The sequence below is a fragment of the Oratosquilla oratoria genome, chromosome 14, assembly GCF_046742065.1.
Source record: "Oratosquilla oratoria isolate Oo_2021 chromosome 14, ASM4674206v1, whole genome shotgun sequence".
NCBI classification, from domain to species: domain Eukaryota; kingdom Metazoa; phylum Arthropoda; class Malacostraca; order Stomatopoda; family Squillidae; genus Oratosquilla; species Oratosquilla oratoria.
The window spans coordinates 65876485-65891666 of NC_134790.1; the positions used below are offsets into that span (position 1 = coordinate 65876485).

At 38.6% G+C, this 15182-nt stretch overlaps 1 protein-coding gene across 5 annotated transcripts in view; it reads left to right on the forward strand.

The window, feature by feature from the left end:
* The window catches only part of Plc21C (Phospholipase C at 21C), a 952170-nt gene that overhangs the window by 889200 nt on the left and 47788 nt on the right, over window positions 1-15182 (forward strand). For 4 of the 5 annotated variants that reach the window (XM_076198141.1, XM_076198142.1, XM_076198144.1 and 1 more), the window contains 2 exons: window positions 7399-7603; window positions 8385-8471. In XM_076198141.1, the coding sequence (XP_076054256.1) occupies window positions 7399-7603; window positions 8385-8471 (292 nt within the window). The remainder of the gene's footprint in view (window positions 1-7398; window positions 7604-8384; window positions 8472-15182) is intronic. The other variant, XM_076198143.1, reaches the window with a different exon arrangement.

Here is a 15182-nt window from a genome sequence, read left to right on the forward strand (position 1 = left end):
ATCACAAATTTTCTGCTCTTCTTATCTCTGTCTTCCACTTCTATCATAATCATCTCTACTGTATTCTTTCCATATATGACACCTTTCACGTTTATATCCTTCTTAGTCAGGAACATAACTCCACCCCCTTGCTTTTTCTCTCTGTTTCTAATCAAATAATTGTATGCATCATGTCCTACACTGTTGGGTGGTAGTGGGCCTTTTAATTTTGTTTCTACAATTCCCATTATGTCCGGTTCTTTTTCCTTCAAATAATCATTCAGCTCATTCAATCCTGTTATTAATCCATCTATATTTGTGTAAGACACTCTTAGTTTTCTGCCACTTCCATTGTGTTCTCTGTTTCCCTTATGTTTTTCTTTTGTATGTCGAACTTCCTTAGTTTCATGTTCACTACTCTCCAATAGAATCTCCCTTTCTCTGACTCCGTTCTGTTCTCGTTTTTTGCCTTAGCTTCCAGTCTTTTCTGTTTTTCTTCCTCTCTTTCCTCTTTATTCATTTCTCTTTTTATCCATATCTTTTTATATTGTTCACTTGTTGCTAGTTTCCCTGTTTTGGATAAGATATTCTCTGCCGTCGTTTGTGACCTGAATTTAATCTTAATTGGTCTGGTCTTGTCTGTACTATATTTCCCGAGTCTGAATTTCTCTTCGATTTGTTTCATTATTTCTGGCTCATCTTCCTGAACTAATTCTAGTAAGTTTCTTACTTTTTCATTTTCCTCTTTGATTCTTGTGGTTCTATCTGGGTTGTGTTTCTCTTCCATTCCTAATATAATTATACATTTCTTTTTGTCTGCTAAGTCTCTTACAATATTCTCCTTCTGTCTCATCACTTTGATAACTGAGTCTTCAGTTTGTTCTTTCATTTGCTGTTTAATTATATCAGAAAATGCAACTTTACTATTTTCTTGTATCTTCCTCCACCCCTCTGCCTCTTTTGCTATTGTTTCTTTATTGTCTCTATTGTTCTTTTTTAATTCTTCATTCTCCATTTTTACTTCTCTTAATTGTCTTTTTAGGTCTTCTATTTCATCAGTTAAGTTTTTGTTTGCCTTCTCTAGTTCTTCCAATTTTTCAAACTTCTCGGCAATTTTTGACATCTTGCCAAACCTAATCTCCCAATGCTCAGTCATTTGTTCAAGTTTTTCCTCCAGTTTTGCCAGTTGGGGGAGGTTGGTATCCGCCGCCCCCTCATTAACTCCTTGAAAATTATTATCCTCACCTTCCATTGAACTGTTTTTATCTATGTTTCTGATCTTTACAGTTTTGTTAGTCCCATCATCGAGATCCAAGTCATCCGTTCGGTGTTTGTTTACAATCCGCCTTGACTCTTGGACCAAGTCCTCCCCTTCCTCATTTCCTTCCATTTCCCTCAATATCCCTTCCCTTCTCCTTCCCTATCACTTCCCCACTATTCCACGAGCACTCCCCTTCCCTATAAATACAAAAGGCACTTCTCTGGCTGTTGAGATCCACGTAGTTTTTCCTTTTTCTTTGGAACACCAGTTCTCGCCGTCCATTCGGTGAAAGTGTGTGTGTGTGTGTGTGTGTGTGTGTGTGTGTGCATTTACCTAATTGTACTATACAGGAAAGGGGGAATGCTCTTTGGCTCCTGTCTCCTATTCTCTAATTTTCTAACATACCATATATTTCCGCATATAAGACGACCTTTGTATAAGACGAGGTACAAAATTAGAGCAAATTTTTATGAATTTATCTCATATCGGTAGTATAAGACGCTGCTAAATTACAAAAGCATCAGTGTATCAAACCTACCGTACAAAGAGAATTGTTTTGATTACGTTTATTAGCCATTTTTTCCGCTCTTTCTCTTTTCTCATTACTTAACTGTATCCTTATACCAGATAAATTACTTACTGTATCCTTATAAATTCAAAATAAATTAAATAAAGCAAATCATGTATCACGATTTTCTGAGAATATACGTCGACTAGCAAAAATTATTTGTTTACGTTCCTGGTTCGAAGTTTAAAGATAACGTTAGGTATCAATGGAACGAGTGGATGACGAATGGAGAGAAGTCATTTACAAAAGGTGGAGGTATGCGTAGTGCATCACTTGATGTTCTCTGCGAGTTTGTTATTAAAGCTTGGGAAAGTGTTAAGGTCGAAAGTATCGTAAATTCTTTTAAAAAATTTGGATGGCACTGAAGATGATATATTGTATGAAAGTGATGACAAAGCCGAGGTTTATTCACCGGAACTGGGCTGGGATCCCTACGATGACGGCATATTTGAGGAATCTTGTGATATGTTCGAACAACTTTTCGAAACAGAGTGATGATTGTGACGAGATTGAAGGGTTTTATATAAATAAATAAAGTAATAAAGTTTTATGATGTTTTAAGTTTTAAATGTAATGTAATTTGATTGAAAATAAAGGTTTTATATATATGTTTGATGTGTAATATTGATGATTAGAAATTTTTATAATTTTATAATTTTTTAATTTTCTACTGTAATATATTTTTTATTGATAAAAAAAATGTTTTATGAACTGTAATCCAAAATTGTTATTTTCAGTCTTAAAAATTACTGAAAAGTTAGCGAAAGAAAAAGGTTGCGGTCTCACTAAACGTCGACCAGAGTCGACCAAAGCCGACCAAACCCAAACAATAACGGCTTTTGCTCAAATGCATATAATTATGTATTAAAATTAGCATATGGTTGCATTATATGACCTATTTTCTTTACAATGTGTGATTTTCATGTAATTTGATCAAAGAGAAGTTACGCTTTTATCCTCTGTAAAATTATCAGTCGCCCAACGCCGACTAAACACAAACAATAACGGCTCTTGCTCAAATGCATAATTTCATATAAAAATTAGTATGTGGTTGCATTATTTGACCTATTTTCTTTAAAATGTGTGATTTTCATGAAATTTGATCAAAGAGAAGTTACGTTTTTATCACCTGCAAAATTACCAGAGTCGACCAACGCCGACCAAATTATGCATTTGAGCAAAAGCCGTCATTGTTTGTGTTTGGTCGGCTTTGGTAATTTTGCAGAAGATAAAAACGTAACTTTTCTTTGATCAAATTACATGAAAATCACACATTTTAAAGAAAATTTGTCAAATAATGCAACCATATGCTAATTTCTATATAAAATTATGCATTTGAGCAAAAGCTGTCATTGTTTGGGCTTGGTCGGCGTTGGTCGACTTTGGTCGACCTTTAGTGAGACTGTTAAAAGTACCGTAATTTCATTAATATAGAATTATTCCTCGAATTTATTAACAATTGCCATTTACAATAATATACAAGGTAAATATGGTTTAATTACCTTTATTACCAGTTCTTATCATAATGTGAATCATTTCCTGTGTATCTGTGGTTATCGGCAGGCTAGCCTACCAAGTCATCTCACGTAGAATTCAAGGTCTGATTTTTATAATGGTAGTATAAGATGACCCCCAATTTTAAGGGGTGAATTGTTGGATTTAAGGGTCGTCTTATACGTGGAAATATACGGTACCTAGACTCAAATTCTTTGATTTCCAATTATCATATTGTTTAAGCTTGGGCTATATCACCTTCGAAGCTGTTCCACATATTTATACATCAGACTCTCGTCAATAACTATCTTCCTGAAGGGGTATAAATATTTTTGGAAGTTTTCTGTGAGGCGTGTGATGATTGCCCTAACCTTCCAAATTGGGTTGCTTTTGTCTAGGGAATTGTTGTCCGTGAAGTGCAGAAAGGACATAATCATCAGGTAGCGGTCCCTGGTCATGAATTTGTTGAAGATAGAGGTCGGAATCAGGGGGTCTCGCTTCCAGTAATCTCTCACCAGGTGTTTTTTGATGAGGGGCATCAGAAGAGTCAGGGCCAAGAAAACCCTTATTTCATCAACAGTAACATCCTGCCAAAACTTGAAGCTGCTCCTTGTGCTGATAACTAATGTCTCGTTCTTGACCCACTGATAATATTTGTTTGTTTCGTCAACAAGGAGATCAAAATTGCCATCATCGAAGAAGGCATGAAAGAAGTCTGCTTCAGTAGATTCAGGGCCACAGGGCTAGGCTCCAGTAAGTCCTGACTGAGCATCAGTGAAGTCATGAACCTGAGGGATAAATCTGCTCCTGGGGACCAATCAAACTCTGTATAGAGTGGAGTGTGGTCTTGCTCGTGAAACTTGTGTGGCAGCAGGGTTATCCTCCTCCTCCTCCTCATCATCATCATCATCATCATCATCAGAGATTGGCAGGTAGTCTGCATGGCTGTCCTCATGATCACCCTCATCACCACTATCTCTCTCTGTTGCCCACCCTGACTTATGTAACTCCACTTCATCAAAATCATCAGCATCATCTTCATCATCATCATCATCAAGGAAAAGGATATTGGCAAGGTTGGAGGGTGAGGTGGTTGGCTTGCTGGTGGTGGGGTCAGCTTGAGTGAGCAAGCGCAGGGAAGGTTGCGGGGGTTGTGTAGGATGGACTGGTACAGCCTTGCCTTTATTTTCTATTTTCAGCCCTTCTTTCTTACCACCATAAAAAGAACGAGGTGTAGAATCTCCCGCAGTAACAATAGAAGGGTCAGAGGGCACAGAAGCAGCTGTAACTGTAGACTGGGTGGTGGTTATGGTGGTGGTCGCGCGTGGGTGGAGAGGCTTTGTGTCACGGAGCCCCGCTTTGCCTGGCCACGTGCACTAACAACAGAGGTTGTTGGTGCAGTTTTTGACACCCTGGCATGTTTCCGGTCACCACCAGATGCTGCAGCTGTGGTTGCACCACGCCTGGATGATGTACAAAGCGTGGGTGACGATGTAGTCAGAATAGCAGGGTTGGGGTCTACATCTAACCTGTGCACTGTGCATCTCGTCCCACCTTGCCTATCACTTTTATCACTTAAATTTAGCTTCTTCTTAGCACCAGGAGCCATAGTTCTAAATAGTAGTTACACAAATAAGTAAATACTTAAATAATTCTCACCATGACACTTGATGCACACACATCTCACGGAAGTTGGCGGAAAACTAGCTGGCTGGAGCCGAGGACCGGTTTTTATTAGCGCAAAAATTAGCTGTCCCATTTAAAGTAAGGCACCTGGTCTGGATGGATGCCATGCAGAGTGTCTAAAAGCTAAAAAAAAAAGGAGGTACAGTGATGGTGGACTGGCTGGTGAGGTTATTTAATGTTTGCTGGAGAGAGGGTAGAGTGCCGGAGGACTGGAGGAGTGCCTGTATAGTTCCACTTTACAAGGGAAAAGGGGACAAGTGTGAATGTAGTAGTTTCAGAGGGATTAGCTTGTTAAGTGTAGTTGGGAAGGCTTATGGGAGGATCTTGATTGAGAGGATTAGGAGAGGAACAGAGGGAGTAATTGGTGAGGAACAGTATGGATTTAGGATGGGTAGAGGTTGTGTAGATCAGATCTTTGTGGTAAGACAGATATGTGAGAAAGCTATAGGAAAGGGGAAGGATGTTTTCTGGGCTTTCATGGACCTGGAAAAGGCTTATGATAGGGTAGACAGAAAGGCACTGTGGGAGGTTATGCAGATATATGGGATAGGAGGAAAGCTTCTAGGAGATGTCAAGAGTTTTTATGAGAGTAGTAGAGCTTGTGTCAGGATTAGAAATGGAGAGAGTGAGTGGTTCGAGGTAAAGGTGGGACTTCATCAAGGATGCATTATGTCGCCCTGGCTGTTCAACTTATACATGGATGGGGTAGTGCAAGACGTAAATGCAAGGGTGGGTCAGGGAATGGAGACAGTTAAAGAAAATGGAGAAAAGTGGGAGGTGAGCCAGCTGTTGTTTGCGGACGACACTGCACTTGTGGCAGGATTGGAGGAGGGACTGAGGAAGTTGGTGACAGAGTTTGGGAGAGTATGTGATAGAAGAAAGCTAAAGATAAATGTGGATAAAAGTAAGGTGATGAGATGTACAAGGGATGAAAGTGGCAGTAGACTGGAAGTGAGCATTAAGGGAGAGTGACTGGAGGAAGTGGATAGTTTTAGATACTTGGGTGCAAATGTGGCAGGAAAAGGTAGAGTGAAGGTGGAGGTAGAATGTAGATTGAGAGAAGCGAGTAAATGCCTTGGTGGATTGAAGAGTGTAATGAGGAATAGACATTTGGGAATGGATGCTAAGAGGAGACTGTATGAAGGAGTGATTGTGCCAACAGCACTGTATGGGGCAGAAACATGGAACATAAGAGAGGAAGAGAGAAGGAGTTTGAATGTGTTTGAGATGAGGTGTCTGAGAAGTATGATGGGGTTACTAGGCTAGATAGAGTGAGAAATGAGGAGGTGAGGAGAAGAACAGGGGTGGAAAGGGAGTTGGGAGATACGGTTAATGAAAGAGTATTAGGATGGTTTGGACACATGGAAAGAATGAGTGAAGAAAGACTAGTAAAAGAGGTATGGAAGGCAGATGTGGAGGGAGTGAACATGAGGGGATGTCCTAGGATGAGGTGGATGGATGGGGTGAAGGGGGGTTTGGGGAAGAGGGGAATGTCTGTTGAGGAAGGACGGGAGAGGACAGAAGACAGGGTTGAATGGAGAATGGTTTTATATGGATGATGTTGTGATGCATGAGGTTGAATGGGCGGGGGGATGGGGGGTGAGGTAGTATGTGTGAGCAAAATTTGACGCAGCCCGAAGGGATTTCTCCCCGTCTTCTCCTTTTATGCATGGGGGGACGGAGAGGGGGGGTCGCTGATTTAATGAAGCGGCCTTGCTGTGGATGTGCTGTGTCTTGCGACAATGCTTCTGACCCAGGGCAGTGGACAAGGTGCAGGGATGACCCGTCATCCAGGAGGTGCTAAGATAAGAGGGAGGGTGGAGGGGTGTGGAGTGTATTCAGGGATGGAATGGGTGGGAATGATTTTATGCCTTTTCCTTTTTGGCTACCTCCCTTGTAAGGGGGAAAAAGCCTTGGTATATGTATGTATGTATTTAAGGACTGTTGGACTTTTGTGACACAGTCCTGTTTAATGGCTGTCGGACTGCATGGGTTAATCTTTTGTAGTAGTCCATATGTCTCTTCCACAGTCCTGCTGATAGGTCTGTCAGGTGACAGATTTCCTTTTATCAATACCCCCCAAGTCTTCTTCTCTTTTGCTTTTGTAATGTGTTCACTTCCCAAGGAATAATTTAAGAATGGCCTTTTGCCACTATTTCCCATTTCCATTACTTTGCATTTTGTGATATTGAACTTTATTTCCCATTCTTGGCTCCATGGAAAAATAGTATCTAAACCTTTTTGCAGTATTCTACTGTCCTCATTTTTCACTCTTCTCATGATTTTTGCATCATCTGCAAACATGATGGCATAGATTACTGTTCCTCCCATCATGTGTATGTGTAAATAGATATTGCCTATGTGTATATTACCTTCACAGATTGAGATTTTATATTGATATATCTGATAGGAAGAAGAAGGGACTACACCACACACACCCGTTAGGAAAGCATTTTCTGAAAGAGGGGCAACTATAAAGGAAAGCTCTGGGACCAAATCAACCAGTGGTGGTGATGATAGTAGCACAAAGGAACCCACTATCAGAACAAGAAGTAATGGAGAAGTCACCAGCACGCCTGGAGTCACTGCATCAGAATCTACACCTCATGGGACACGTATGTTTCATAACATTTCTTTGTTCCCAAGCAAAATGTTGTACATTCATAAGAAATATGGAGTAATATTTTTTTATATGGTTTTATAAAGAAAATTCCCTCACCTGGATCACTGTTTATATCAAAATATATAATCTATTAATGTAACTCAGGTGTTAAGGTAAACATTATCACAAATTAGTAGCATATGATTAAAGAATGTAATGGTATGCTGATTATATGTGTATGCTATAGTTTTTATACAACACATTGGTTTGTCATGTAAGTTTGTAAATGTACAAGATTTTTGTACTTTTTCCTTTTTCTATAAAATTTCTGCTCCCTTGTACTTAAGTATTTAAAGAGGTTTGTATTTTCATTCTCTTCTTTGTGTGATGAACTGGTTGTTTTCCAAGCTTTTCTTAATTACCACTATTTTTATTTTATTTTGTTTCATTTTAACATTTCAGTTTGCATTGAAAAATTATCCCTTTTTCCAGCAATGATTTTAATGTATTATCCAAATAAGAAAAAAAAGGTTAAATTTCAGGATTTCAGACTCATTAGAATAAGCAATTTCAAGTCTAACCTAATGTACATAATACTTTAATGATGGGTCGAGATTTTGAAATGTAGAATGACAGCATTCATCTCCATTGTATGTGGTTATCTATTGATGATAACTACTAATTATTGTTAAAATTGGTATTACAATTCAAAGAGTGTAGCAGGCTAAGAAATAGTAAGTTAACCCTACCGGTTGGCCCAGTTAAGGCTTAAGGAATAGCTTCTTACTTGGCAGGACGGCAAAATTCTATTCCTGGCAAATCCCACCTCAGCACAAGAAGCCCGGATGAGAAGACAGCAGGGGAAAAGGACTCTGCCATAGGTATCCTTTAAGGCTTACAACCAGCCTTAGCTAGTTTTGCATCCAACTTTAGTTAGCCTTGCATCCAACCCTTGTCATGCATCTCTGTTCTAAAATACTGTATCACTTGATTTTGCATGTGTCCCAAGCAATAGGCTCATCAATGCATAGTAGTGTTTCTTCTTTACAATCATTCAATCAATTATTCCCTCAAGTTTCACTGACTGAAAACCCATGGCCTACAGCACCTGGCAGTGGTCCTTGGTTCCAACCATAGATCTCTCTAGGAAGAATCTTTTGACTGATGTGTTCATGACAATAGTATGAGACTGTTTGTGGTACTAGCTGAAAGAAGTAGAATGGGAGAAGCAGTTGCCAGTTATCAGCTCTCCTTGTGTATAAAGGTGAAGGAAATACAAAGTTGAAAATGAGAGAACTTGGGCCAGTGCAGAGACCAAGTGTCAGCTCCTAAGGCCTTCTCCTCCAAATGGAAGTTGACAAAGTTTAAAGACAGACAATAGGAAATTACTCTGATGCCTTTCATGCAGGACCACCTTGTGCAGGTACTCATTGTCAGTATCTCTTTTCTTTACATTTACATATCTCATGCTTGTCGGCATATTTTATTTTATTATTATTATTATCATTTTCTTTTTTTTTTTTGCCATTGTTTGCCTTTGATAAAGTTAACTCAGTAAAACTTCATGATAATGTCATTCTTATTGTTGAAAAGCTGTAGTATGATAATCAGAAATTTTGTTATATGCATGGTTACCAAACCCCCAACAGCATTAAGTATTAAGAATTGCAGCTGTTAATTGGTATCTCTTCCAAAGACAAAGAGGAACTGCTTATTAATGTGAAAATGGTACGGCATGGAGTTACCATTCTTAATCATGATTTTTTCTAATATATAACTTGCCTGACAGATTTTTAACCATATAGAAAAATTGAGGAATGTCATATCATTGTGATGTATAAAAAACTACATGAATATGATATCTGAATGTCGATATGAGTAACCATTCAAATTTGCATATATGTTGTGGTCCTTGATTTTGAATATATATAGGTAGGTGGCAGCTGGCCAAGATGGTTAGACCAAGGAACACGAACAAACGTATCTTATCACAACATTCATAGTGGTGAATGAGACTAACATTTCCTAAATATGTGACTTTTATTTATGTTATTTTAACTTCAAATTAGATAGTGAATGACTTTGGGTGTGCGAGTGTGGGAGGCTGGACTTAATAAGTGATATCGACCTTGTATGAACCTCCTGGTTGAAATTCCAACTGAGACAGCTAATCTCTGAGAGCGCTCAACGAACAAATACTTAGCTCTCGGATTTAATACACTTTCTTCATGTTCTTTAGAGTGCCAGAGCAGACTGAAATTTACTTTGTTGCTGGCCAGGAAGAAACCTCTGAATGATATAGGCTCCTCCTACAACTAATTATGATTGGCTACGAATCTTTCTGTATAGTACAAATGGCCAATGGGAACACATGGGAACACACGCCTTTTCGTAAACATCCCTGCCTTCCTCAGACAGGGCTCGGTTCATTCGGGGTCAGAGGTCACGAATCCATTACGGAAAGGCGACCTCACAAGACAGAAATAGTGTTATGGCTTGATAAGGTGCCCAGCGCGCAATGTGATGACGAAAACTAGTATCGACTAGTATCACTGTCTAGTATCAACTAGTGGTGATGTTGCCGTCGTCAAACCAATCACCACATAGCCCCCCTTCGAAGAAGCGTGTGTCCCCACATGCCACAAAAAATGTCACAGCCTCAAACGACCCAGCACACTCCTACACAAAACAAGACTGAAGGAGGAAAAAAACTCTAGGGGCCTCGAACTCATAGAGGACAGAAGTCCACAAAGTGGAAATCAACTGGCCATGGGAACGATGGTCCCAGAGTGTGAAAAAACCTCCATAGAAAATACATATAAATATCTTTTAGACAATGAAATATATATAAAAATATGTATATATTTTTTTTAACATTAATGCAGGTTTAATTCTTGATGATATGGAAGATGCATCCATGAGGCAACAAAGACAGGGCCCCAGTGTGGTCCAATTATCCCTGAGGTGACAGAGACAGGGTCTCATTCCAGGTGTAGGCCAAAGTAAAATAGCGTGGGTGCTTTCCCACAAACCAGGCGATAGGCCAAAGTAGAACAGCGGGGGTGCTTTCCCACAAACCGGGGGATAGGCCAAAATAGAATAGCATGGGTGCTTTCCCACAAACTGGGCGATAGGCCAAAGTAGAATAGCATGGATGCTTTCCCACAAACTGGGCAATAGGCCAAAGTAGAATAGCGTGGGTTTCCCACAAACCGGGTGACTCGGGTCAAGGGTGATGACAAGTCTGCTGCAGAGTTGTCTCAGCACCTGGCCAAATCCTATGGGAGCAGTCCGCTGCGTATCTGCAAAGAAACTCCAAGGCAACAGAAGTGTCCAAATGCTCATTGTGGAAACAACAATAGGTGTTTTGTCAGTTGTCTTAGGACGTGAAGAATAACATCGCGGTGTATAGGTCTCAAGTCCAACAATGTCACTCCCAACCTCCTAGTCATTTTGCAAAAATAGATTTGTTGCAGTCAGCTGGCATAGTCATTCCTTATAACAGGTTAACGGTGTCCATAAGATTTCAATCGCAGCGGTGTGAGTGAAGATTTAAATTAGATGGGGCTTTGCATATCATTTAATATGTTCCTTGTTAATATTGTTCTTTATTTAGAATAATTTATTTTGTGTAATGCTTGCAATGTTTGATCAGAAGTATGGCGTTCAAATAACACGTGGAAATTGTGTCATGCGTCAATGGTTGTACAGTACTTTAACATGAGACACATAGTTTTTACAAACCCTCTCTTGGGTTTGGCAACAGCAAGATGTAGACCTTGATCCAATTTAAGTTAAACCATGGTCTCGAAACGTAAAAAGAATCCAAATCTTGCCACTGGTATAACGTAATGACATGCAGAAAATTACTGGTGCAATAATTGACATAAGTTGATCATTCACGGTCATGGCTGACATGTGCAGAAAATAAGATAAAATGTTTATTCCAATTTTATGTAATATAGATATAGCTCTTCAATGTCTGGCTAATAGGTTCCTGTATTAATCTTGTAAGTCAAAGTGACAATGATGTTAGACATACAGTGCACTGCTTCACAATTTCATTTACATCGGAATTCATATAGTTGAACACGCAAACTACTTAAGTTAAACATTACATTTCATCCATAGCCAAAAGAGAGGGCAAGCAGTGTGCAAGAAGAAACTGAGTCCTTTGGATACAATAAATTTGTACTATTAGCATTAATGCCAATTATATGTAGAACATCATCCAATACATCAACGTCCTCATCTCTGGAACTTTATATTATTTCCGCAAAAGCACCACTTAATATTCTCACTTTTAATGGGAGCTCAATTTTCCATTCTTTTCTATGAGTCCAAACATCTATTTAAATATATAGATTATGTGTTCATACTTATACATGTGAATTTTTTTTAAAGGCAACAGTGTGGCCTGTTTTTCACAAATCCGGGACAATGCATCAGATATGAGCATATACACAACCCGGTACGCACTGTACTGACACGCATAGGTTTATTGCTGACCATAACTGCCATTGCCGTATAGAAATCAGTCACTGACGGTTGTCATTAGGACACAAGCAATTTGATTTGCCACTAACATGTGTTCAAGATGTTTTTTGTATCACGCACATACCTGTTTCATATAATTTCCTTTAACAGGAACTGTAACTGTCCAGCTTGAGGGAATGTCTGTCTCATTAGCTGTTGAAATGTAGAAAACTGTAATGTAACGGAGAACTCAAAATTTTTTGTATAATCGTGCAAATCTCAGTCACAGGGAAAACTTTATTTTTTTTCCTTATTTATTCACATGGCTTTAATTTACCGAGGATTTAACGTCAACCTCATTTAAATCTTAGCACACGAGAATTTCTCTCACAGACGGAGTTATAAAATTTCACTTATATTTTTCCTTTAACATGTTGGACGTTGAGGGGTTAGCTCAAATTTGCGGGATTTAAATATTCCATGGCATAACTTTAATTCTTGGGATTTTTTGTATATTGAAGTGATTTCATTTTTACTATTTTACTCAAATGAAGGGCTGTCTCCATTGAGGGAATGTTGCTTCCTCACTAAATTGTATCATGAAAAAATGCAAACATCGTACCAATATACAAAGGAGGAAACAAAGAAAATCCTACAAACTACAGACCGGTATCCCTTACAAGCACAGTAGCAAAAATATGTGAAAAAGGTTATCAGGAACAAATGGATCAAACACTTGGAAGAGAATGAAATACTAAACCCTAAACTATTTGGTTTTAGAAATGGAAGATCATGTACCACAAACTTAATATGTTTTTATTCAAGATTAATAGAAATAATACAAGAAAGAGATGGCTGGGCAGATTCACCTTCTTGGACTTGCAGAAGGCTTGTGACAAAGTACCTCATAAAAAGCTAATAAGAATTTTGAAATAATAGGAGGAATACAAATTAAGCTACTGGAATGGACTAAGCATTTCTTGAATGGGAGAAAAATGAGAGTGGTACTTAGAGACAAGAACTCAAACTAGGAAGATGTGATAAGTGGCATCCCACAGGGCTCAGTATTGGCTCCTTTAATGTTTGCCATATATATAAATGATATGGATGAAGGAGTGAAATGTTACATGGACTTCTTTGCTGATGATGCCAAACCACTTAAGAGAGTAAGCACAGAAGAAGACTACAGATCGCTACAAGAAGACCTAGACAAATATGGAAATGGAATAAATAGTGTGAAGTGAACTTTAACATTAAGAAATACAGTATAATGAAATTTGGAAAAGCAAAAATAGCATATTGAGTCAATATAAAATTGGTACCCAGGAAGTAAAAAAAGTCGACTTAGAAAGGGACCTTGGAGTAATTATCCCAAGTGACTTGACACCTGATAAACATGTCAACAAACTAGTTAGAGAGACTTTTTACTTATTAAGATCAGTGAAAGTGGTCTTTGACTACATGGATGAAGAAATGTTAAAGAAAATATTAATTAGACTGATAAGACCTAAATTGGAGTATGCTGTGACACTATGGGCACCTAGTACAAAAAAAAATAATAATAATAATAATAATAATAACAATAAAAATAGTAATAAAAATAAAGAAATTAGAAAGAATTCAAAGAGCAATGACAAAAATGGCACCTACACTCTCAAATTTGACATATAAACAAAGATTGGATAAATTACATCTATCAACACTGGAAGAGAGAAGAGAAAGAGGCAATTTGCTGACTATCCACAGAATTATGAAAGGGATGGAAGTTCTTGATAGAGATGACTTATTAAAATGGGACAGAAGAGAAACAAGAGGACATGAGAAGAAGCTAAAGGACAGTAACAGAAGAAATTTGAAAAAGAATAGTTTCCCACACAGAGTGATTGATGTCTGGAACAAGCTAAACGAGAAACAGTGAGTGCCAAAACTATATAAAAATTTAAGAACAAACTGGATGTGTAGAGATACAAAAGCATAGCTCTTGTCTCATAAAATACAATTAGGTAAATACAAAAATCTGATCTGTGCAACCCTTAACTCTCCTAAATCCACACTGTTCCTCACCAATTATTCCCTCTGTTCCTCTCCTAATCCTCTCAGTAAACCCTCCCCTAACCCCTTCCAACTACACTCAACAAACTGATCCCTCAGAAACTACTACACCCATACTTATCCCCTTTTCCCTTGTAAAGCAGAAGTATACAGGCACTCCTACAGTCCTTGGGCATTCTACCCTCCCTTAGACACACATTAAATAACCTCACTAACCAGTCCACTATTACTTTACCTCCCTTCTTCAGACACTTCACATGACACCCATCTAACCCAGGTGCCTTACCTGCTCACATAATTTTAATAATTTCTTGCACTCCATCTTTTCTTATTTATCCTCCATTTTCCTCACCCATCACTGTCATTTTCTTAATGCTTCCAACTGCTACCACCACTTCCTCCACATTTAGCAGCTCCCTAAAATACTCAGCCCATCTTCCCCTTACTGCCTCCTCTTCCATTGTCATCTCTCCATCTACACCTCTTACCTTTTCTTCTCTACTTGATTTCCCTCCCCTTCCTCTCTTAACTTCCTTTCAAAACATCTTTTTATTACTTTCAATATTTCTGTTGTACTCCTCCCCCATTTTATATCTGCCCAATTTTTTGCCTCCTTTATCTTATGTTTTGGTTCTCTTCTTTTTTCTTTGTACCTCTAATATGTTTCTCTTGTCCTACTTTGCAACAAGTCAAGAATGTTCACATCTTCTCTTCAATAACCTTCACATCCTGCCACTCACTACCCTTCCTTCCCTCCCATCCTCCTTGTTCCACACTCTATCTTTGTACACCTTGTTACTCCATCCTTGAAACACCCCCATTCTTTCTTCACTCCAACCTCTACTCTATCCTTTACCACCTCCCACACTTGTCTCAGCTTCTCCTTGTACTCCTGCTCTGTTTCCTTCTCATTTAAACAGTTTGCTCTAAGCCTCTTATTTTCTGTCCTTTTCCTCTTTCTCCATCTATTTTCCACTCTCAAAGCACTTCCTTACCTTCTATCCTTTTCCTCTTTCTCCATTTATTCTCCACTCTCATCTTACCTTCCACCAAAAATTGATCTG